The 23442-nt window shown below is 35.8% G+C and overlaps 1 protein-coding gene across 1 annotated transcript in view; it reads right to left on the bottom strand.

The window, feature by feature from the left end:
- The window catches only part of LOC138712641 (neural cell adhesion molecule 2-like), a 1205141-nt gene that overhangs the window by 430335 nt on the left and 751364 nt on the right, over positions 1-23442 (bottom strand). The window contains exon 9 of the mRNA XM_069844609.1: positions 18546-18845. Within this exon, the coding sequence (XP_069700710.1) occupies positions 18546-18845 (300 nt within the window). The remainder of the gene's footprint in view (positions 1-18545; positions 18846-23442) is intronic.

Genomic DNA, 23442 nt, shown 5'->3' with positions numbered 1-23442 from the left:
CAGGGCAGGTAAGACGTTCAGCGGCGGGACCGCAATATGAATTTACTGCATAGGTTTATGATTGTTTTCTGATGAAAAAGGTACGGGCTAAGTAGAAATAACTGAATAAAGTATCTTAAGCAACTTTATAAACATTGTAGTCTATTTTAAACAAAGGAGTTAATAAATTTATAATAACTTTCAAAGCAATGTCACAAACCGATCCTCTGCCCGCTACAGTAAGCACGCATCAGTCAAGCACTGCCCTCTCCCGTTCATACGCGAGTTGATGGTCACTGGTGTAGGCTATTTGTGTTTTCTGCGGGTTCTGTGTTATTATATCAGACAAGGGCAGGCGATTGGACATTTGCAATGCCCCACCACCCTGTTTCTTTCTCTTATGTACATCGTTCACAATGCAGATTCCAATGTTACGTCATTCATTGCGACCTTGACCTTGTCTCACGCCTCGTCTCACGTCAGCAGCATATGGTAACGTCTGATTCACATTGGGGCGAGACGTTTTACCAAAAAAATTCATCTAGCTCCGCCATCGTTCGAAAACGGACCTATGTTCATATGAACTTTTTCACTCAAAATTACCTAAGTTCTCGTAACCTAAATTTTTTACCTTTCCTCGTGAATCAGCCTGCATATATATATATATATATATATATATATATATATATATATATATACATACACACACACACACTAGTCCACATCTGTGGAGTAACGGTTAGCGAGTCTGGCCGCGAAACCGGGTGGCCCGGGTTCGATTCCCGGTCGGGGCACGTTACCTGGTTGAGGTTTTTTCCGGAGTTTTTCTTTAACCCAATATGAGCAAATGCTGGGTAACTTTCGGTGCTGGACCCCGGACTCATTTCACCGGCATTATCACCTTCATCTCATTCAGACGCTAAATAGCCTAAGCTGTTAATAAAGCGTCGTAAAATAACCTAATAAAATAAAAAATATATACAGTATCTACCAAAAAGTAATTGGGCACCCAGGATTTTACGTGTTAGATGCCATGTTTCAGTGGCTACTATGCAATGGTATGCAGACAATAATGTTCACCGGTTGGACTGGCCTGCACAGAGTCCTGATCTCAATCCCATTGAGCACCTTTGAGACGAATTGGACCGGCGATTGAGGTTTCGGGAAATTCGGCCAACTTCCACTGTCCAACTCAGTGCCATGTTGGAAACGAATGGTGATGCATTCCAGTGGATATCCTACACAAACTAGTGGAGAGCATGCCTGACGGGAAGGCTGCTGTTATAGCAACAAGAGGTGGTACCACGAGGTTCTAAAGGGGCAGAAACCAGTGCCCAATTACTTTTTGGCAGATAGTGTATATATGTCATTAATGTCACTCGTTTAGTCGCATTGCGAAAGGACAGAGAACCTTTCAATTTGCAGATTTAGAATTCTCGGCGTCTCTTCTGACGGCCTTGTCCTATCTTAGTCATCGAACACATTACTTTTGAAGGGGTATCCTTAGACGTTTGGTAGGAACATACTTTTTACAAAGCAGAGGGCCATCAGAGATGATGAAGTATTAAAAAAATTCATGGTGGAATAAAAACTACAAAACAGATACAATATGTGTTAGAAGAAAACCTGACCGGCATTCAGTTGCTCATCACAAATATTGCACAAGCTGTCCGAATCGAGTCGTGTCCCTTTTTGGTGAAAAGCCGCCGGCTTATTGATTGAACATCCGCCCGGCTAAAACAGAATATATATATTTCAATCGTTAAATAAATTAATTAATCTGCACACAGTACGCATTCACTTGAGAAGATAGGAAGAGTAAACACATTTTGTTTGCACTTAATTATGTGCATGTGGGATGAAGTATTGTACACGTCTATCACTGAGCCTAATCTACGTATTGATAGGCTCTGTTTAAATCAGCTCAATAGGTAAATAAACATGTGTATATCACACGCTACTGCAGTTTGTGCCGTATCTAAACCTCGTCGGCTTCACTTTGCGATATTTAAATATAGTACCGATATTAAAATAAAAATGTATTAGCAAATGACTCTCTCTTTGAATACCTACAGGATTTAATACAAACGTAACATTCGTGTGTTTAATCGATATCAAGCTAGGATTACGACCATAATTCTTTCTGTAAATACAGAACGAACTGCCGATATATACCACTATTCAGTGTTAAGTTATAATCCTGAAAGATTATATCTGCAGTTCTGAATAGAAACCGTGCTCCGTATCGTTGTAAAAGGGGCAGATGTGGGCGCTGTCGTCACGAACATTTTTATCGCTAATGAATACACCGAACCATATCATCGGGTCAACCTACTTGCAATTTTATCAACAGTAATCTCACTAGACGTTTTGATTTATCTAGAGAAAATCAAAACTCGAGTGGGATTTAATTGACTATTACACGATTACAAGAAAGTATATAAAGATTAAAAGTAACGAAATGCTCCAATACAATAAAATATTAATTGACTTACGAAAATACAACTGTCTTCAAATGTATTATTGTACCATCTCAACATTACAAATATTACGCTAGATGCATGCTAGATGGCAGTAGTGAGCACTGCCTTCTCGTCGAGAAGTTCTCGATCTATTATTATACACGATGGCAATTTTACTAGTCAAGAAGGCTTTGTTGATTCAGTTTCATTTTTATTTATTCCACTTCAATTATCCGAATCCCAGTAATCAACGTCACTTGACAGATGATTTTCAATCTCTGATACGTGACTATCCATAATACCATATAGCAGAAGCTATAACATGACCTAACTAATATACACAAGTGTTAGAAAAGTTTTAATTAACGACAATGACATAAAAAATAAACACGAATAATTTTAAAAGAAATAATTATTTAATGTACAATTTTCAAATTTGATTGTGGTTGGTGGTTCAATTGATGTTATATTGGACGTGTGCGTAATAGAAGTGGAACTCGTTGATTTAGGCCTACATGGTGTATTCAACTTATTCAGAATTTCCGAATGAATAATTTTAAAAAGAATAATTATTGAATGTACTATTTTCAAATTTGAATGTGGTTGGTGGTTCAATTGATGTTGTATTGGACGTGTGCGTAATAGAAGTGGAACTCGTTGATTTAGGCCTACATGGTGTATTCAACCTATTCAGGATTTCCGAATGGTGCTCTTCATTTATTTGTAAATCGGATTTCAGAAGATGCATAGGTATGATCAGTGATTTTTATTAATTCTTGTTCTTGAATGCCAATGCGAGTCGTATTTGAAACTGCTGTGCATCGACTGGAGTGGTTTGTAATTATATATATATATATATATATATATATATATATATATATATATATATATATATACATATATATATTTTACGTTCAGACCAGCGCAGTTTCAAATGTTGGCAAACAAAGAAACAAATGCTAGGGACGCGATAAAATTGTGCGATAAGCAGCCATGATTGGTTGAAATACGTCCTTTCGTACCGTTTTATTGGTCAAAAGTAGTGTAACGTAGTAAGAGTGTAATAGTCTGTATAATTTTGAAATTTACTTGATATCATACTACTTAATGTCTGAAGACGCCACAAAGGCGAAAACATTTACAGAATATCTATATATAATTTGAACTGGTAATGGAAATTACGGGAAAACGGCTAAACGGATTTTAATAAATGGCCCCTCATTTTGAAGCTTGGAACCCAAATTTTTTCGGAAAAGTAGTAGTTTTCAGTGAATTGTCAATTTTCCTACATTATTTTCCTATTTTCCAAAATCCATATGTTGTCAGTTTTGAGAACTAATTTTATTCAATCACGGCCGACTTGATTGAATTTCAGAACAAAACACACACTACAATTAACAATAGGCTATTACACGAAGGCAGGATTGCCGACATATTTAGAGCTCAATTCAATTTATTATTAAAAACTGATTCTGCTGTGTATAATTTTCTGAGTACAGCTGTGTATTGGGAATTCAAATATACGAAACTTGAGATGGTTTGATGACATTGTTACCATTAGAAATTAAATATTATTATAGTTAATGTCATGATGCGTTTATTTTTCATTAATTGTACATAATATTGATGCTATATTGATGACTGAAACGTTTCGAGGTTATGTAAGTAAATGTAGAGAATATCTTAATTTAGATCTTCATTTCTATAATTTACTGAGAGGCTGCTATATAACTACAAAACTTAAGTAAGATAATAATATTGTTATTAAAAATCAAATATTTTTATAATTATTAACCCAGTGGGGTTGGATCTTTTTCCATATACTTAATGGCGGTGTAGTGTAGATATTTATATGTATCATTGTCTTTAGTATTGGCTCGAGAGAGCGCAAAAATTACAGTTCGTAAGGAAAGATCAAAAGGTATTACTTACTGATAAAATAAGAGGCCTAGAAAATTTTGTAGTCTCCAGATCATTTCAGCAAGATCTCTTAGTAGGAGAAAATGATTTTACGCTCTACATTTCAAGTTCTACATGCAGCAGCTATACGAAAATGCTATTGTTCGAAATCTTAGCAAACCTGACATTTTTTTAACTATTGCCTACAATCCACAATGACCTGAAATAGCTACTGCTATCATCCTGACATTGATACTTGCGTTTTCGCGTTGAAACTCAAAAACTGAAGTTGGATAGGTTCAAGAAAAAGTATTTGGCCTAAAAAAATCCATTCAGAGGGAGTATGTTTCATTATTATGGAAGCAAAATAATTATCAAAAGGACAAGTATTCTTGATTGAAAATAAATCTGAAAAATTTTTATTTGAAATTCTAACGAACTTGGTTTCCAGCAGCATTTGCTGCACAAGCCACTAGTATGTATATAATGTAAACTATGTCAGTATTACATTGCTTATGATGCATCATAAGACTGGTCCATAATTGGTTACTTTACTTATTAAAATTATAAATTATGCTGTCTCGCCAACTGCTGAAGAATCACAGTGCACTTTGAGATTCATCCCCAAATTGTCCATCACAAATGACTGACGATTATCGCGGAACACTGCCTTGTAAGAGCGCGCTGGCCATTGAGAAACAACATGCACTCCCTAGAGACATGTTCATGATTGCAAAGGAAAACATGGGCAAATGATGTTTATGAAATAATTATTGTAATTTCTTCCTGAATCAGCGTTATGTTAACTTAAAAAGCACTCATAAATGACACATCAATGTTTATGTGTGTTAGTTACAATACAATTTTTTTACTGGTGACAGCTCTTATCGCTTGTGGTGAGAGAACAGACTGTAGTTCCACAGGTCCACAGTTGTCACCAGTCACGTATAAACAACTGCACTGAATATTTGGGTGATGAGTAACAGGAAATGGGTTTTTTGTAGAAAATTATTTGATGAAAACTTAATTTTTACGTATTTTATGTGAATATATTGAAATATGTATTTACACAAGAAAATTTCGGAATATGTGTTTTTATGTGAAATAATATTTAAAATATATGCTCAGTTGACTTTGTCCGAAACTTGAAACACAATTACGAATTTCTATTACAGTGTAAATAAAATATTTATTTACCTAAGATTCCTATCCCTAATTATTGAATATGTTAAAAGAACTGAAATGATATAAATTAAAGTTTTTTCATTCCCTTCGTCCGAAATCAACAAAGGTTATTTGATTGTAGTCCGTGTATACTATACACCAGGCGTGGGCACTATTAACTCAACTGAAGCACTGCTGATTTCTCAACTCTCCGTTCCACCTTCCCCGACTGAGACAAGTACACAGGAACTATTATTCAGTGTCCGAATGTATAAGTATATTATTTTAATGTACCGGAGTACATATGATATTTCCATGCAGATATTCTGCGTAATCATTCGATGAAAGAGTAATGGAACGGAGGAAAATTCTCTCCGACGCCGGGATTTAAACCCGGGTTTTCAGCTCTACGTGCTGATGCTTTATCCACCAAGCCACACCGGATACTCACCCCGACGTCGGACAGAATCGTCTCAGTTTAAGTTCCAACTCTTGGGTTCCCTCTAGTGGCCGCCCTCTGCACTACGTCATAGATGTCTATGAACGTAGGACTGAAGTCCACACATGTGCTGAGGTGCACTCGTTATGAGTGACTAGTTGGCCGGGATCCGAAGGAATAAGCGCCGTCTTAAATCACAAAGTGATTTACGCATATCATATATATTATTTTAATGTACCGGAGTACATATGATATTTCCATGCAGATATTCTGCGTCATCATACGATGAAAGAGTAATGGAACGGAGAAAAATTGTCTCCGGCGCCGGGATTTGAACCCGGGTTTTCAGCTCTACGTGCTGATGCTTTATCCGGTGTGGCTTAGTGGATAAAGCATCAGCACGTAGAGCTGAAAACCCGGGTTCAAATCCCGGCGCTGGAGAGAATTTTTCTCCGTTCCATTACTCTTTCATCGGAATGTATAAGGCTCTTACGAAGTTTCGACTATCGCTAGTCGCCTGATATTCTTCACTGACGCACAGTGGCTACTGTAATGTTTTTATAAGGCAATGTAAGTGAAAATGTCATGGGCGAAAGTTTCTAAGCTCCGTTTCGCTTCCCCGTTCTGCTCAGGGGTGGCATAAACGCAGTAGGGTAAAGTTGTCTAATTCCGTGATACTCATAATTCCGTGATACATCTTTCTTTCACTGAATGTTACGGGATTGGGTATCTTGCTAGGAAGTTCACCGATGTCTTAAAAGTAGGCGAAAGAGGCAGTTTCGAGAAAAATGTCTGGCACTATGTTCGAACGGCAAAACTTTGACAGACATTCAATTAAAAAAAAACCGTATCACGGGATTAGGGGTACCACGGAGTTTGGCAACTTTACCCTACAGCGTTATAATAATAGGCAATTATAGGTATGGACATTGCGCGTCAGTACCTTTGATGCAGCAGTGACTTATTTCAACGACCTTCAAAGCAGCTGTGTCTACATCTGCTTGAAGTTCTGGCTTTTTTTTCTATAGATTTGGAGCTGATAGCGCATACGCAAAGAAAAAACAGAACACTAAAATTAGATCTTTGTCTATAATTTGGCAAATTTTATTTCCTCAAGTATATGCAAGGAGATTCAATAAGATGTAACGTCAGCAGATGGCAACACTCTCAAAATATACATCTAAGGCAGCAAACTGTAAATTCAATATACAATATCAACAATGAACCATTCCCTATAGATAAACGGGATATGACCTCGATGTTAAATTTAATCTATACTAATAATAAATCAGTAGCCGAAATTTTTCTGGTAATTTCAGATTTTCCAAAAATAATTGGTCCTAACATATATAATTAACCACCTTGAAACCAAAAATCGCATTTTTCAAATTTTTGTTTGTATGTCTGTCTGTATGTTTGTTACCTTTTCACGCGACAATGGCTGAACCGATTTATATGAAAATTGGAATATGAATTAAGTTCGTTGTAACTTAGATTTTAGGCTATATGGCATTCAAAATACTTTATTTAAAAGGGGGGTTATAAGGGGGCCTGAATTAAATAAATCGAAATATCTCGCTTGTTATTGATTTTTGTGAAAAATGTTACATAACAAACGTTCCTTTAAACATGATTTCCGATAAGTTTTATTCTTTACATAATTTTGATAGCACTGATATTTAATGAGATAAATGAGGATTAAAATTAAAATAACGCCATCTAAGATGGTGCAATGAATTAAGAACAAATGACTTCGTCTATAAGGGGCCTTGGACAACAACAATCGAAACATGGGCCTTGGACATCAACAATCCAAAGCTATTAAACATAGCCTACAGAGAATGTTTCTGTGTTTGTATGAAGTAATATCAGAAGCTAAATTAACCTATTTGTATAATTAATTATCATTTCACCATTGGAAAGTGTAGTTTCTCTAGAGGGACATAATGCTGTAATGTTATTACAGTAACGCCTGAGTAAATCGAGGACAGGTAAGATTAAAATAGCTTCTTATGCACAGAAAATTTGATAGGCTATTTTGTACATTCGTTTTCTGTATTTCTTAAAATAATATTTATGTACACTCATTTTAATATCAGAGAATTAACGAACAACGAGAGTGTATTGATTTAGTATGCAGTAATAGTACGTCAGCTTAGCAATCCATTATTTTATAATTCAAATTTTAACTATGCTCAATTGAATCGTGTTAAAATACATAAAATATATATGCAATAAATGCAATGCAAAAAAATTGGGTAATGAGCGAAACAGATTATCTTGCGCTGTTGTAAAAGTTGTTCCCTGGATCAAACGTCCTATTTTAATTATGTAATTACTTTATATTTATTTCTAACAGGTGCAGCGGAGCGCACGGGTACGGCTAGTATAAATAATAAACCTTCATATTTGAGTCTGACGAAAAACTGAGAATAGAATCTCTGTTCCAAAGCATTTGACCTATATAGAGTGAACCGTATGTAATTTCATTCATTTCAGGGAGTTATTCTTTGAGTTATTTCAAACAAGAACGTTTAATAAAATGTTGTTCTATTTTGCTTCCTATTCGAAATAAAAAAATGTTTTATATGAAATATTTCTTATCGTGTTCTGGGAAAGCCATTGATTGAATTCCTAGTATACTCAGCCAATTTAAGAGAGCAGTGTATTATGATAATATATAACTGAAATAATTTTAGGTTTGTCCTTCAAATGTGCAAAAACTTGAGCCAAACAAAGGTAACTTTTCGTTCTGCAAAGGAATTTTACAATGTTACATTTTTTTCATGTAAGATTTCTGCACATTTTAATTTATTATCGTATAAACTTCCCTCTTAAATTGACCGAGGATATTTGCAATTCAATCGCTGGTTTTTCGAAAACACATTATGAAATATTTAATATAAAATCATTTTTATCTCAAGAATAATACAAAAACGAGCAAATCTGTATTAAACTCTTTTATTTGAAATATCCTAAATAATAACTCCCTGAAAATAATGTCATCACTTACGGTTCAACGTGTATATGTCTTACATAAAAATTACTTTTAAGCATTGAAATATGCGGAGTATTTGGGAAGTACCCTTTACTATGTATTTTACTCAAAATTATTATTTTCAATTACACTCTCTACATAAATGTATTTTATATCCGAATATATCATAATTCTTTCAGGGTTCTTAGGTAGAAATATCAAATACGTATACCGGCGAGATCACGCCAACTGGTTTTCTCCGACTAGCACAAACGTACACTTCGCTGTGTTACATATAAAAGATGCTTTTATTTGTTTAAAAAGTCAGTTTCTACTTAACTAAATTCTTACGCCTAAGATTGACGTATTTGCATAAATAAAATGAACACCGTTGATGCAAATAGATTTGTAATGTGAAAGAAAACTCATATGCACTCTCCCAATTACACCAGGCATCCCTCGAACTCTACCAGATGCTGCAAGTATCCAGTGTAAATGTGTTTCTAAGTGTTACATCGGTGTCTAATGAACGACGCTTTTGATATGTCCCCACGAGAAGTAATAGATAGATAGATGGATAGACAGATAGATAGATAGATAGATAGATAGATAGATAGATAGATAGATAGATAGATAGATAGATAGATAGATAGATAGGTAGGTAGGTAGGTAGGTAGGTAGGTAGGTAGGTAGGTAGGTAGGTAGGTAGGTAGGTAGGTAGGTAGGTAGGTAGGTAGGTAGGTAGGTAGGTAGATAGATAGATAGATAGATAGATAGATAGATAGATAGATAGATAGATAGATAGATAGATAGATAGATAGATAGATAGATAGATAGATAGATAGATAGATAGATAGATAGGTAGGTAGGTAGGTAGGTAGGTAGGTAGGTAGGTAGGTAGGTAGGTAGATAGGTAGATAGGTAGATAGACAGATAGACAGATAGACAGATAGACAGATAGACAGATAGACAGATAGACAGATAGATAGATAGATAGATAGATAGATAGATAGATAGATAGATAGATAGATAGATAGATAGATAGATAGATAGATAGATAGATAGATAGATAGATAGATAGACAGACAGAGAGACAGACAGACAGATAGGTCGACAGACAGACAGATAGATAGATAGATAGATAGATAGATAGATAGATAGATAGATAGATAGATAGATAGATAGATAGATAGATAGATAGATAGATAGATAGATAGATAGATAGATAGATAGATAGATAGATAGATAGATACATAGATAGATAGATAGATAGATAGATAGATAGATAGATAGATAGATAGATAGATAGATAGATAGATAGATAGATAGATAGATAGATAGATAGATAGATAGATAGATAGATAGATAGATAGATAGATAGATAGATAGATAGATAGATAGATAGATAGATAGATAGATGGATGGATAGATGGATAGTTGGATAGACAGACAGACGGACAGACAGACAGACAGACAGACAGACAGACAGACAGACAGACAGACAGACAGACAGACAGACAGACAGACAGACAGACAGACAGACAGACAGATAGATAGATAGATAGATAGATAGATAGATAGATAGATAGATAGATAGATAGATAGATAGATAGATAGATGCATTAATTGAGTAATATTATACATACAGATTTTATATTATCATAATTTTGTCTAAAATCCAATGCACGGGTCTTCTGACCGTACGTGCTTTGTACCTGAAACAAGTTCTCCTTTGTAGGTTCCCCCCCACCTATGGTTACATCCAAGTACTCTCTACAAGGACACACATATTAAAATTGAAATGGCACAATAAAACACATTATATAATATATCCTAACCTAAAACACCTAAAAGTGTACAGTTGGGTGGATACTATTATCCCTTCCTCAGTTCGCGTCGCAGACTTCGGCAGCTGCAGCTCTAATCTTTCTCGCCTTCAAGAGGAACAATCCAGTCTTTTGTTCGCATTCTCTATTCCCTGTGAAGTCAAGAAATGAAAGCGAACTCCTACTCTGACTTAGCATCGAGGGTGGTAAATATTTTCTCCGTACAAGTTCCAATTCAACACACAGTAATAAAATATGCTTATAGGAATCCTTTTCTTTGCAAAGCGGACAAAGACGCTCCCCATCTTCGTTGACAATTTTATTACCCTTCATGCCCACAATCTTAGCCACGCTAAACCTGCTCTGCTGTCCTTGTAACAAGAATTTATGTAGTCACACCTCCCCCAGTTAAGCATGAGCTCTGATTGTAGATGTAGTGAGGACTTTTCCGAACATTGGAGCTCAATCTCTTGCCTCCCGATATCAATTAAACGCCTGTTCACATTACGCCATTCATTCCTCCTGTTATTCTCTCCTTTCTCCCACACCCATCCCATTCCTATATGATGCAGCCCTCTCTGCAGCTTATAAACCCACCCCTTTTCCCAGCCCTCCCTTTGTTGAACTTTGTAGCAAATCGACCGTAGAAGCGACTGATCCCCAAATATAATTTTTAGCCAATATTTTATCACCCTAACTTTCGTATGAATTACTTCGTTTTGAAGCCCAAACTCCTTTAGAACCCCGAAATTAGCTGTGCTTCTGCCAATTCCAATTATTCGTTTCAGGAAGTCCGTTTGTACCTTATTTAGTTTTCCTGCACTTTCTCAAACCCAAATTTGCGCCCCATACAACATAGATGAACTAATAGCATCATATCAGAGAAGCGGGCTGACCTTCAATCGGTCCTCTCCTTCCGAACCAACGCCAGGAATATAGAAAGTCTCTTACAACAAGAAACGTAGGCTACTGGCGCTCCGTCCTATTGTTGCATTCACATTTTCTTACGTACACCCTGCTATTCCAACAGTTTTGGAACAATTTCTTGCAAAAATTTGTTGTTTCTCAACCTCCAGTATAAAGTTCACATTGCTAGCTTGTTCTTTTTTTGATAATATCCTCTCATCCTCTCAACGAAATGTGAATTTGTGAAAAAAACTTCAGAATATACGATTTGTTCTCTTCCAAAAGTGCACGCTGTAACAAGTAAAATGCAATTGATCGCCTAACGACCAAACCCGTTCGGCTTCTTACGACTTCGCGTTGCTTTTAATTCTTCGTAGGCGATTAGTCGTACGGTTTTTGTCGCATCAATGGACGAAAGCCTTATTGATCCATTAAGTTCTAAATCAATCTAGTTAAGCGGTGTAAAAACAAGACAGACGAATCAAATAAAATTGTGTCATTTTATGATGGCAGCAGTTCCTGAAATGCTTCATATAATTACAAATTTATTCTAAATGTAAAATATTTGGAAAAATGTCTACATACATTCTCGAGTAGGAAGACAATGAAACAACATATAGTGCCAGTGTCGTAGTCTGCAATAAGATATTTCACACCGTTTATCTGTTTCGTTAATTTATATAAGATTATAAATTTTCATTATTTTTTTTATTTTATCCAACATTTTACGAGTACTGCCCCTTCAATGTCCGCAAAACTAAAGACGACTTGTAGAGTCATACCTTGCTTCAGTACAATATAGTAGATCTTCCCTAGGGTATGGCTTTCATAGTGTAAACTTATTTTAACATAAATATTTGTAGATTAAATGATACGAACTGTAATATAAACATTTACAGGGTATATGTAATTACGTATCTATATAAATATTATACATTTTGAAGATGACCGCAATATTTCTGAATATATCTCAGCTAAATCATTTAGACCAGCGATCATCAGCACAGTGCACCCTCGGGCTAGCGTCCCTTACCCGCGGATAAAAGATTGCACTATCGTGCACCGTGGCTCCTGGCAGGCATGCTTTCTCTCTCTCTCTCCCTTCTGCAATACGGAGCAAATTCCTAGACACTCTTTACACTTTAGCCATTTCAGCCTGACGACCATTGATTTAGATGAATATGAAACAAATTAAATACAACGATGAAAGAGTAATGGAACGGAGAAAGATTCTCTCCGGCGTCGGGATTTGAACCCGGGTTTTCAGCTCTACGTGCTGATGCTTTATCCACTAAGCCACACCGGACACCCAACCCGACGTCGGACAGAATCGTCTCAGATTAAGTTCTAACTCTTGGGTTCCCTCTAGCGGCCGCCCTCTGCACTACGTCATAGATGTCTATGAACGTAGGACTGAAGTCCACACATGTGCTGAGGTGCACTCGTTATGAGTGACTAGTTGGCCGGGATCCGACGGAATAAGCGCCGTGATTTACGCATATCATATATATTACTTTAATGTACCGAAGTACATATGATATTTCCATGCAGATATTCTGCGTCATCATACGAGGAAAGAGTAATGAAACGGAGACGATTCTGTCCGACGCTGGGGTGGGTATCCGGTGTGGCTTAGTGGATAAAGCAGCAGCACGTAGGGCTGAAAACCCGGGTTCAAATACCGGCGCCGGAGAGAATTTTTCTCCGTTCCATTACTCTTTTACCGTATGATGACGCAGAATATCTGCATGGAAATATCGTATGTACTTCGGTACATTAAAATAATATATATAAATTGAATACAAGCTCTCTGAAGAAAATCACTAAGAAGATTCATACAAATAATAAATAATATTGAGGTATCGAAAGTATAAAATTTTTGACTCAAGTTGAAAATGTCTACATCAAAGTAGAAACAGAAATTACATCGAATAATATGGACACAAATTGTATCTTCAATTTCTGTTGCTCTTTTTATACGACGGTTATTTCATAAATAATGCACAGGTTGGTAGAGCTGTAAAGTGGATGAAGCAACACCAATTAAAATTACGTCAGTTGCAGTTGAACGCTTGAGGAAGAAGGACGTGTGTTCGTTTCGTCCAAAGCATACTCTGTGTTTAGATAACGAGAGGTGGAAATGGAGTCTACACGTGTCTCGGGTACTGTGACGATTGAAGATCAAAGAACGTCCATTAAGATCGGATCTTTAATGGACGGAAACTCGTTTGAATGTGATTTCAACTCCGAATCGAAGTGTCTAATCCATGTTTCATCAATAGTGGAAAATTATAAAAAAAAGCTTGACTTCAACATCGAATCTTTGTTTCCGCAATATTGCAATGTTCAGGAACCCGGGTTCGATCCCCGGCGCCGAAGCGAAATTTTCTCTAATAACCATTGTTACCATAACAGATCAATTCTGAAGGACCAAAAATTAATCTTTACTTAGTTTAAGGCAGGCCTGCATAAGGTTTACGCTCTCCGAGCCGGCTCACAGCTCATGAGCGGAATGCAGATATTAGCTGCGCTCTTTATAAAGGTTGACTGGAAGAAGGGGTGATCTCGTACAAAATATACACAAAAGGAAGTGCTATTACGAGTGTTTATGAAATGAATTCCCGTTCAGTGTTTGCACAATTATCTTGGAGTATTGTTAATTATTAAATAAATATTAATTTTACAGAAACAATAGAAATTCTATAGTTACTTAAATGTACAATATCATTTTGTTATATTTTTATTTATCAGTACATGAAAACGGGTTTTTATGCTGTTGGCAGCTGAAAGGAACAGTAGCCTACTGATCGCAATGAAACATCAGTTACAGATGTTCGATGTCTGCCTTTATTAAAGTTGATTACAGAAAACAGTTGCTCACAAATATAAATGATGAGCCAAACATAGCAATCATTTTCACAGCCAGCCTGTGTAGTCGTGGATATTATTGCTAATGCTTAGTCTTGTAAAACTCAACCAGGCTAGTAGTATTATTCAAACAATCTTTAGCCCTTACGTCACATTGAAGATCAATAAGTTCGAACTGTAAATCGTTAAATGTTATGTTCCGTCTTTTAGATTCCTCCATACTATACTGTAGCAGTAGGTAAGCAACGTAAACCGTTACTGAGAATATGCCTATACACTGCACTCCACTAGATAACTGAGTGATCGATTCCCTCTCCTCTACCTATAGCAAGTCTGTCTGTCATTCTGATGTATCTTCCTCTCCTTTTCGGCGAGCGGTAAACACGGCTCGTTGAGCGCTGTTTGTGCAGGTATGGTTTAAGGTTACGGAGTTAATTTCATCAACTTTTCAGCACTCGAAATCGCACGTCTCCTATTAAAAATCTAAGGCCTTCGACTACACTCCTAACAAGAACTCAAACTTTAATGAAAAGCATGATAACCTCCAAGTCACTACTTCACTTCCAAATGATGTCCGCAAATGTTTCTGTAACTGTCTCTCTTATGGACGACACAGTCTTTTCATTTCAAAAAATATATATTTTCTTCTACTGTATCGGTCTTACTAATAAAAACTCTATATACAGACGTTTAACTGTCTTATACTTATACAATGAGTAGCTCGTTTATACGTCGTATGTAAATTCCTTACTAATAATCACTACATACGTCGTGTATAACAGTATAACTGTTACACAGCTACGTCATAGTTTCGTCATTACTTCGTTACGAAAGATAATAAAATATCTGAGGTTCTCTATTGCATCCGGTAGAGCGGTCTAGTGTGGCCTGTTAAGTATCGATAGTACAACTGGCTCTAATCGATTACCACACTATATTTTGGTCAAAGAATACAAGCTGCAGCAATATTATTCTAATAATTTCAGAGGCATATTGGTTCCGTTAAGTTCAATGTTAATTGAAAAATGAGTTCTATTCATTGAATACTTAACATAAAACACAATAAAACATGTTATAACAACATTTACACAGATTTAAAAACAAACGTTTTCGCCAATTTTGATTGACATCTTCAGGTCGTGTAGGTCGAATGGAACTTGTTATAAAAAGTGAACACTTGGTATATGACGTTAAAAACCAAAGTTACAACTGTAATATCACTTAAAAACAGAGAATAGAACATAGGAAAAAGCCACCACTATGTGTGTAGAATCACTGTGTTGAAAGAGGCGTGTGTGAACCAAGGAAACAGCAAAACTCTTCTGTCATTGCAGATACAGTTTTCAAGACCGATTTGAAGATGGTCTCCATAACGGCCACACGACCGACCTGTTCGTAGCATCTTCAAATCTATCTTGAAAACTGTATCTGCAATGACAGAAGAGTTTTGCTGTTCCCTTGGTTCACACACGCCTCTTTCAACACAGTGATTCTACACACATAGTGGTGGCTTTTTGCCATGTTCTATTCTCTGTTTTTAAGTGATATTACAGTTGTAACTTTGGTTTTCAACGTCATATACCAAGTGTTCACTTTCTATAACAAGTTCCATTCGACCTACACGACCTGAAGATGCCAAACAAAAAATTTGCGAAAACGTTTGTTTTTAAATCTGTTTAAATGTTTTGTATAACATGTTTTATTGTGTTTTATGTTAAGTATTGACTGAATAGAACTCAGTTTTCAATTAATATTATTCTAATTTTTCTGTGCTCTTTGATTTGTTCTTCTGAGGTTACAAAGCCACCATCATAATAAAATGACAGTCGATACGAACAGCTGTTAGAGAGGCGGCCATTTTTCTCTAAATACAACGCTTAAGGGGAGACGATGGTAATTTTTAAAACTGTTTTCCTATTTGGTGTAAAATATTAATTTTTTGTATGTAGAGAGCTCATGGCTATAGCAACTCAACAAAATATAAATATTTTGAAAAAATTATTTGGGAGCCAGATTTGAAAAAAAAAATGTACCCAATGCAGGATTTTACTAAACTCGATATATGTAAGCCATTTTTAAAGATAAATTCAAACAGTTTGTTACAATTTATTTTAAAAGCACGCTCTTCAAACTGTCTGTAACATAATTTTGATAATAGTTCCCACATTTGTAAAATAAACTATTAAAATTTAATAACTTTTTTTTATTTTCTTTCTTGCAAACAGAGAGACTTATTTTTAAAATATCAATTAGGGAAATACTGTTACAGAGAAAAGTTTCCTAGTAGTCTAGAGAATGTGTATTCTAAATTTCATTCATATATCTTTAATAGTTCAAAAATTATATCGATTTTTGTCTGGCAATGTAGCAAAAAAAAAATAAATAAATAAAGTTCCAGAAACAGAAATCAAAGGGGGTGTGATTTAATAATCCAGAGCGCAGGTACTTTAAAAATGGCGTCTCAACATCCAATAAGGGCACAGATATCCACAAAATATTATACAATGTATTCTACACATATCACAGAGTATTTTAAGGAAAACAATTGTTTTTTGAAAATTCACTCATTTTTCACCAAAAAATACCATCCTCTTCCCTTAAACAAGGGGTTTCGTGTATATAACTACTGCAAAGCAATTCCCATTGTATAGTTACAGGCTGTTTATACGTCCATCGCTTATGCATGGTTTATTAGTAAAGTTTTCTGTCTCAACTCTGCATAAGTCTAGTATAAAAACTATACACGGTTTATTAGTAAGACTGTATGTAAATGACATCCCTTCGACTCTACTACACTGTAAGCATCACCTTTACGCAGAAGATTTACAAATCTATAACCATACAACCCCTGACTCACTCAATGACGCAATACACAATCTTAACGAGGGCCTTCAATCCATACCTGCATGGGCCAGAAAGTTTGGTTTGACTCTCAATGCAAGAAAATCACAAGCAATCCTAGTGAGACATCAACGTCTATTATGCAACATTACTCCTGCTCTATCAGTCAAGTTAAACGACACAATAATCCCTTTTACTTCCTGCGTCAAAAACCTTGGAGTTTACTATGACAAGCATTTAAACTGGAATTATCAAGTTACCCATATTATCAAAAAAGTACTTTCCATACTACATTCCTTAAACAGCATTCGAAAATTCCTCCCGCTATCACTCAAGAAAATACTAGTGGAAACACTAGTAATGCCCCACTTCGATTATTGTGATTCTCTACTGACTGACCTCAATGTCAACCAGTCGCAAAGATTACAACATGTTCACAATTCTTGTGTTCGCTTCGTCTGCGATGTCCGTCGCGCTGACCACATTACCCCATCTCCTTCCAAACTCTAAACTGGCTACTGCTTAACGAACGTACAATTTTTCATTCTCTTGTTCTCCTTTTCCAAGTCCTTCACACTTCTACACCTACCTACCTTGCCTCCCGTTTCAGTTACCTGTCATCATATCATAATCTCTTCACACGCACGCAAAATAGCCGCATACTAGCCATACCAACGCATAAGACATCATCGTATTCATCATCTTACACTATCTCGCTTTCGCGCTTGTGGAATACCCTATCCAGTGACATCAGAGACTGTCGGAATTTAGTAGCGTTCAAAAGCAAACTTATTAAGCGTTTTCTTACTGCGTAGAGTAGGTTTTTTTTACTTAGTTAATAAAAAATTTTTCTCTCTTAATTTTTACAATGAATTGTCTAGCTTTTATTAGTCTGTTAATTCTTTTAGTACTTTGATTTTTATTGTATTTGTAAATTCAATATTAATTGTAATTATAATTGTAATTGTATTCTTAATATTGTAGTTGTAATCCCCTGGTAGAGGGGAAGAGGAGGCCTGATGGCCTTATCTCTACCAGGTTAAATAAATAAATAAATAAATAAATAAATAAATATATTATTTTACCGCTGTAGGTATCTCGTTGCAGACTACAAGACTGGCACTGTCTGTTGTACTATAGTAGGACAAGAAAGCGAATGAGTGTGCCCTGTGGCAGAGTTTTACCTGCAGCAACTACCTGAAAGACGCAGGGCGTGGTCTGCGGCCCGATGGCGTTCTGCGCCCAGCAGGACAGCGTGCCGTAGTCCAGCTCGGACACGGGCGTGTACCTCAGCACGCTCACGGTGCCGTTGCTGGTGGCCGCGAACCTCTCGGGCGACACCTCCAGCGTCTCGCCTGAGTTGTTGAACTTCCACTTGAAGCTTCTGGCAGGTGGATCCGTCTCCACCTCGCAGGCGATGTCCAGGCTTTCGGACCGCGAAGCCCCGACAACCAATATCCTCTCCTGTCGGCACGTAGGAGCGTCTGCAACAAGCGAAACAACATCGTTAAAGCGATGTATAATATAAGACAGACTCTGATAATTTCGTAGTATTAAGGTTTTCTGTCTATACTTATACCAAAAATTGCTTAAAAAACTTCCTTCGTGCGACAGTTAATCATTAGTAGACCTCGGATTTTAGGTCAAAACCTATTTTGTTCCTCATGATATATACAAAAGAAAAGTTGTATATAATCGAATTATGGAAATATATGTTCGAAAATGGTGGTTCTATACTTATAAGTACTTACTTACTTACTTACTGGCTTTTAAGGAACCCGAAGGTTCATTGCCGCCCTCACATAAGCCCGCCATTGGTCCCTATCCTGAGCAAGATTAATCCATTCTCTATCATCATATCCCACCTCCTTCAAATCCATTTTAACATTATCCTCCCATCTACGTCTCGGCCTCCCTAAAGGTGTTTTTCCTTCCGGCCTCCCAACTAACACTCTATATGCATTTCTGGATTCGCCCATACGTGCTACATGCCCTGCCCATCTCAAACGTCTGGATTTAATGTTCCTAATTATGTCAGGTGAAGAATACAATGCGTGCAGTTCTGTGTTGTGTAACTTTCTCCATTCTCCTGTAACTTCATCCCGCTTAGCCCCAAATATTTTCCTAAGCACCTTATTCTCAAACACCCTTAACCTATGTTCGTCTCTCAGAGTGAGAGTCCAAGTTTCACAACCATACAGAACAACTGGTAATATAACTGTTTTATAAATTCTAACTTTCAGATTTTTTGACAGCAGACTAGATGATAAAAGCTTCTCAACCGAATAATAACACGCATTTCCCATATTTATTCTGCGTTTAATTTCCTCCCGAGTGTCATTTATATTTGTTACTGTTGCTCCAATATATTTGAATTTCTCCACCCCTTCGAAGGATAAATCTCCAATTTTTATATTTCCATTTCGTACAATATTCTGGTCACGAGACATAATCATACACTTTGTCTTTTCGGGATTGACTTCCAAACCGATCGCTTTACTTGCGTCCAGTAAAATTTCCGTGTTTTCCCTAATCGTTTGTGTATTTTCTCCTAACATATTCACATCGATGTTAACAGCGTGTGGGAAAATATCAGAGATAGAATCAAAATTGCAGCTGAGCAGAGCATAGGTTATTATGAAACTAAGAAAAAGAAACCGTGGTTTGATGAAGATTGTTGCATTGCAGTAGAAGCTAAAAATACCTAATTTTACTTTAGAAACTATTTTTACCTAATTTTACATTTTCCAATTTCTACAGTTGGTAATATGGAAACGCTGTATAATTCTGTACGCCAGTCGTGCCTTGACAACAATCGCAGCAAAGTCCGTCTCCTCTATTCATTACAGTGTGAGATTTCAGAGCGAATACATTGTATTTAGTGGAAAGTAAAACATGCCGAAAGTACCGAGTAGCAGATTATCTCTGATTCGGCAATGGATACAAGAATTTCCTAATTTCTCAACGGATGGGAGAATTATTGACTGCGATGTGTGCATAAAGAGGTGAGCAAATTTTATAAATTTGTGTAACACTTAGCATTACGTTAAGAATTATCGAAAATGTAGGATACTCCATGTAGTGAGTAGCTTCTAACTAAATAATTCGGAAACATTTTCTTTCTATTTTCTAAATTTCACGTTAAAAGAAACTACGAACGCTTGCCGTAAGGGTACTACATTTCCCTAAGTAGATTTCATTCATAAACACTTCATGAAAATAATTTCATGAATTTCATAAATTTCAGAAATTTTATTGTTATTTTTAGGTACGTTGTGAACAAAGGTCACATTTAGCCCAGCACGTTAAAGGAGCTAAGCATCAATCAAATTGATAGAAGAGGTGACAGAAAAAATCAACTTGGTTCCTGGTTATGTTGGTGAAAAGTTTCTGAAAGACTCAAATCAGTGCTTCAAAAAAACCAGGAGTGACAGTTCTCCGCAGAGTTGCTGATATCTTGGCTGACAAAACACCTGAACATGAATGTGCTGTTCCCTTGCATCTAACACCAACATTTAAATATGCTCTGGTGTCATCAGTTGATGTGGAACGCTCATTTTCGGCATATAAGATGGTGTTATCTGAGAAGCGATGCAGTTTCTCAATGGAAAACTTAGAAAAGGTGTTAGTTGTTTACCCTGGCTCTAATTATGGACATGTACAATATAATAATGTCAAATGTTTCGGCTAATTTGTAATGGGAAATGAAATAGTGTAATTTTTGTACACCTATTTTTGTAATTTTAGAACCTATTTTGATTTGCGATAGAACCTATTTTAGGTACCTAATTTAAGATTTTTAGGACCTAAAAGTCCGAGGACTAATCATTAGACATAATTTCATCGGTTGGTATAAAAATTTGATTTTATAATTGTATCTCAACAGAGAAATAGCTTCATCTAAAACATGAGATCATATGTGTATCTTTCAGGAACTCGTGTAACTTCGCAGTACTGCTAGGGCAATTTCGCAGTAACACATGTAATTTTAAAGAATACTCTTCTTTGCTCAAAACAGGTTTTAATGTAACCTAAATATCAGTACAAGTTTACACATATGAACTGAACACATATTAACAAACTAGGCTATAGATATAAAAGAACTGGTTTTCAATTATTAACAGTGATAACAGGAAAGGCTTACATATTAATTGCAAATTAATAAATTTACCTAACACACATCTGCATTAAATATTATCCCAAAGATAGGAGAAAATATTGTGAAAATTATTTTGGGCTAATCGGAATTCCTTTCCACTAGCAAGACAATTATTGTTGTTTCTCCTTTCTTTGCCGTTGTTTGAAGATGGACAGACTCTGCTCCTTCTGGGGAGGTTTGGTAACCAATGGAAACCCTGTTTCATCTAAATTTCAAAAGAGATTAGGCTTGTTACTCATTTCTGCCTTCTCATATACACTTCCTAGCACATCATAAAAATCGTTCGAATTCGAGCGAGTTGAGGCTGCTGCTCTATGGTAGGACAGATTTTCTGGCTATCGCATACTTAGCCCATAGCGCTTCTTAAAGGAAGTTAGAATCTGTGTGCCACTCGAACTGTTCTGCCGGCAACTAGCGGAAACTAGTTAAGAAATTGAGTACCAGCAAAAGCATATTAAGAACAAACTATATTAGGTAAAATAACAAGCAAGGGTTCAAATTAATCATAAGAATGTGGGGAATTCATTAATCACAGTGCGATTATAATTAGAGTTCTGAATATATCGACTATATAATGTCCAGCACACAACACTGCTAAATCACACAAGCTATCACAGCAAACCCACAACTATTAAAGCAGATAGTTGTACAACTTTCGTCAGAATGCGTTTCAATAACATCTTCCTGCATGAAACATCCCCAATAGGTTCTGGTATTAATCCGTATTTTTTGTAAGCTCAAACGAACACGGACAACCCCGTAACTAATTAATGTGTGAGGTTCTGCGAAATTAGACGTACTGCGAAATTAGCCGAGTTTGCCTTACCATAACATTCCAGTTGCAAGATTTGTTACAGCTCACATTTAACCGTTTGGACAATTGATTTTTTTTTAATTAATTCGTATTTACTGAAAAGGTCCTTGCATTGTACAATTCGAAACCTTAATAAAAGCGTCAAAGGTATTAAATGATCCTGACTTCGAAAAACAGTCTTCGAATCCAACATTTTGGGTACTGAGTCATGCGATATCGACCTACAATCGGGATACATGACAATATACAGAATTATAAGAGTGGATATATACAACGCTAGCTATAATCGATACTGAGCAATGCAGATCGAATTTCCCAGTTCCTGATCTGTGAAATTCTATCATAATCACCACCACCATTATTATTATTATTATTATTATTATTATTATTATTATTATTATTATTATTATTATTATTAATTAATGTGAAGTACACTGGCCTATTGTAAGTGGGATCTGAAAATAAATTGTGAAATTTTAAAGGAACTAAAAACTCAACCAGTTTTAGATTAGATTGTTCAATATCAGTGTCTAATTGGAAACATCATTTGGAAAGAATGAGTAATAGTAGATTCCCAAAGGCAATTTATGATTATGTACCACATGGCCAAAGATCTGTGGGTCGTCCTGCTAAGAGATGGCGTGAAAATTTTATGTGAGACCGTAACAGGCCTTGTGGCCTAACACTTGTCAGGAAAAAGAAAGAAGAATATTATTATTATTATTATTATTATTATTATTATTATTATTACTATTATTATTATTATTGCCCGGATATTTAGGTATTTATAACAGTTAAAATAGGCAGGTAAAAGAGGCAATAAAAACGTAAAAATAGTCACAATAATCTTTCAAAAAGGCATTATTAATTTTAAAACGGCATAATATATTTGAGCAATAATTTAAATTATAATGATTTACTTTCACCTAGTAAAAAAGGCACTTCGCCAAATATCCCGGCTCTAATTATTATTATTATTATTATTATTATTATTATTATTATTATTATTATTATTAGTAGTAGTAGTAGTAGTAGTAGTAGTAGTAGTAGTAGTAGTAGTTATTACTACTATTATTATTATTATTAGTAGTAGTAGTAGTAGTAGTAG

This window comes from Periplaneta americana, chromosome 13 (genome assembly GCF_040183065.1).
Source record: "Periplaneta americana isolate PAMFEO1 chromosome 13, P.americana_PAMFEO1_priV1, whole genome shotgun sequence".
Classification (NCBI taxonomy): domain Eukaryota; kingdom Metazoa; phylum Arthropoda; class Insecta; order Blattodea; family Blattidae; genus Periplaneta; species Periplaneta americana.
This window is presented reverse-complemented; position numbering and strand designations above follow the sequence as displayed.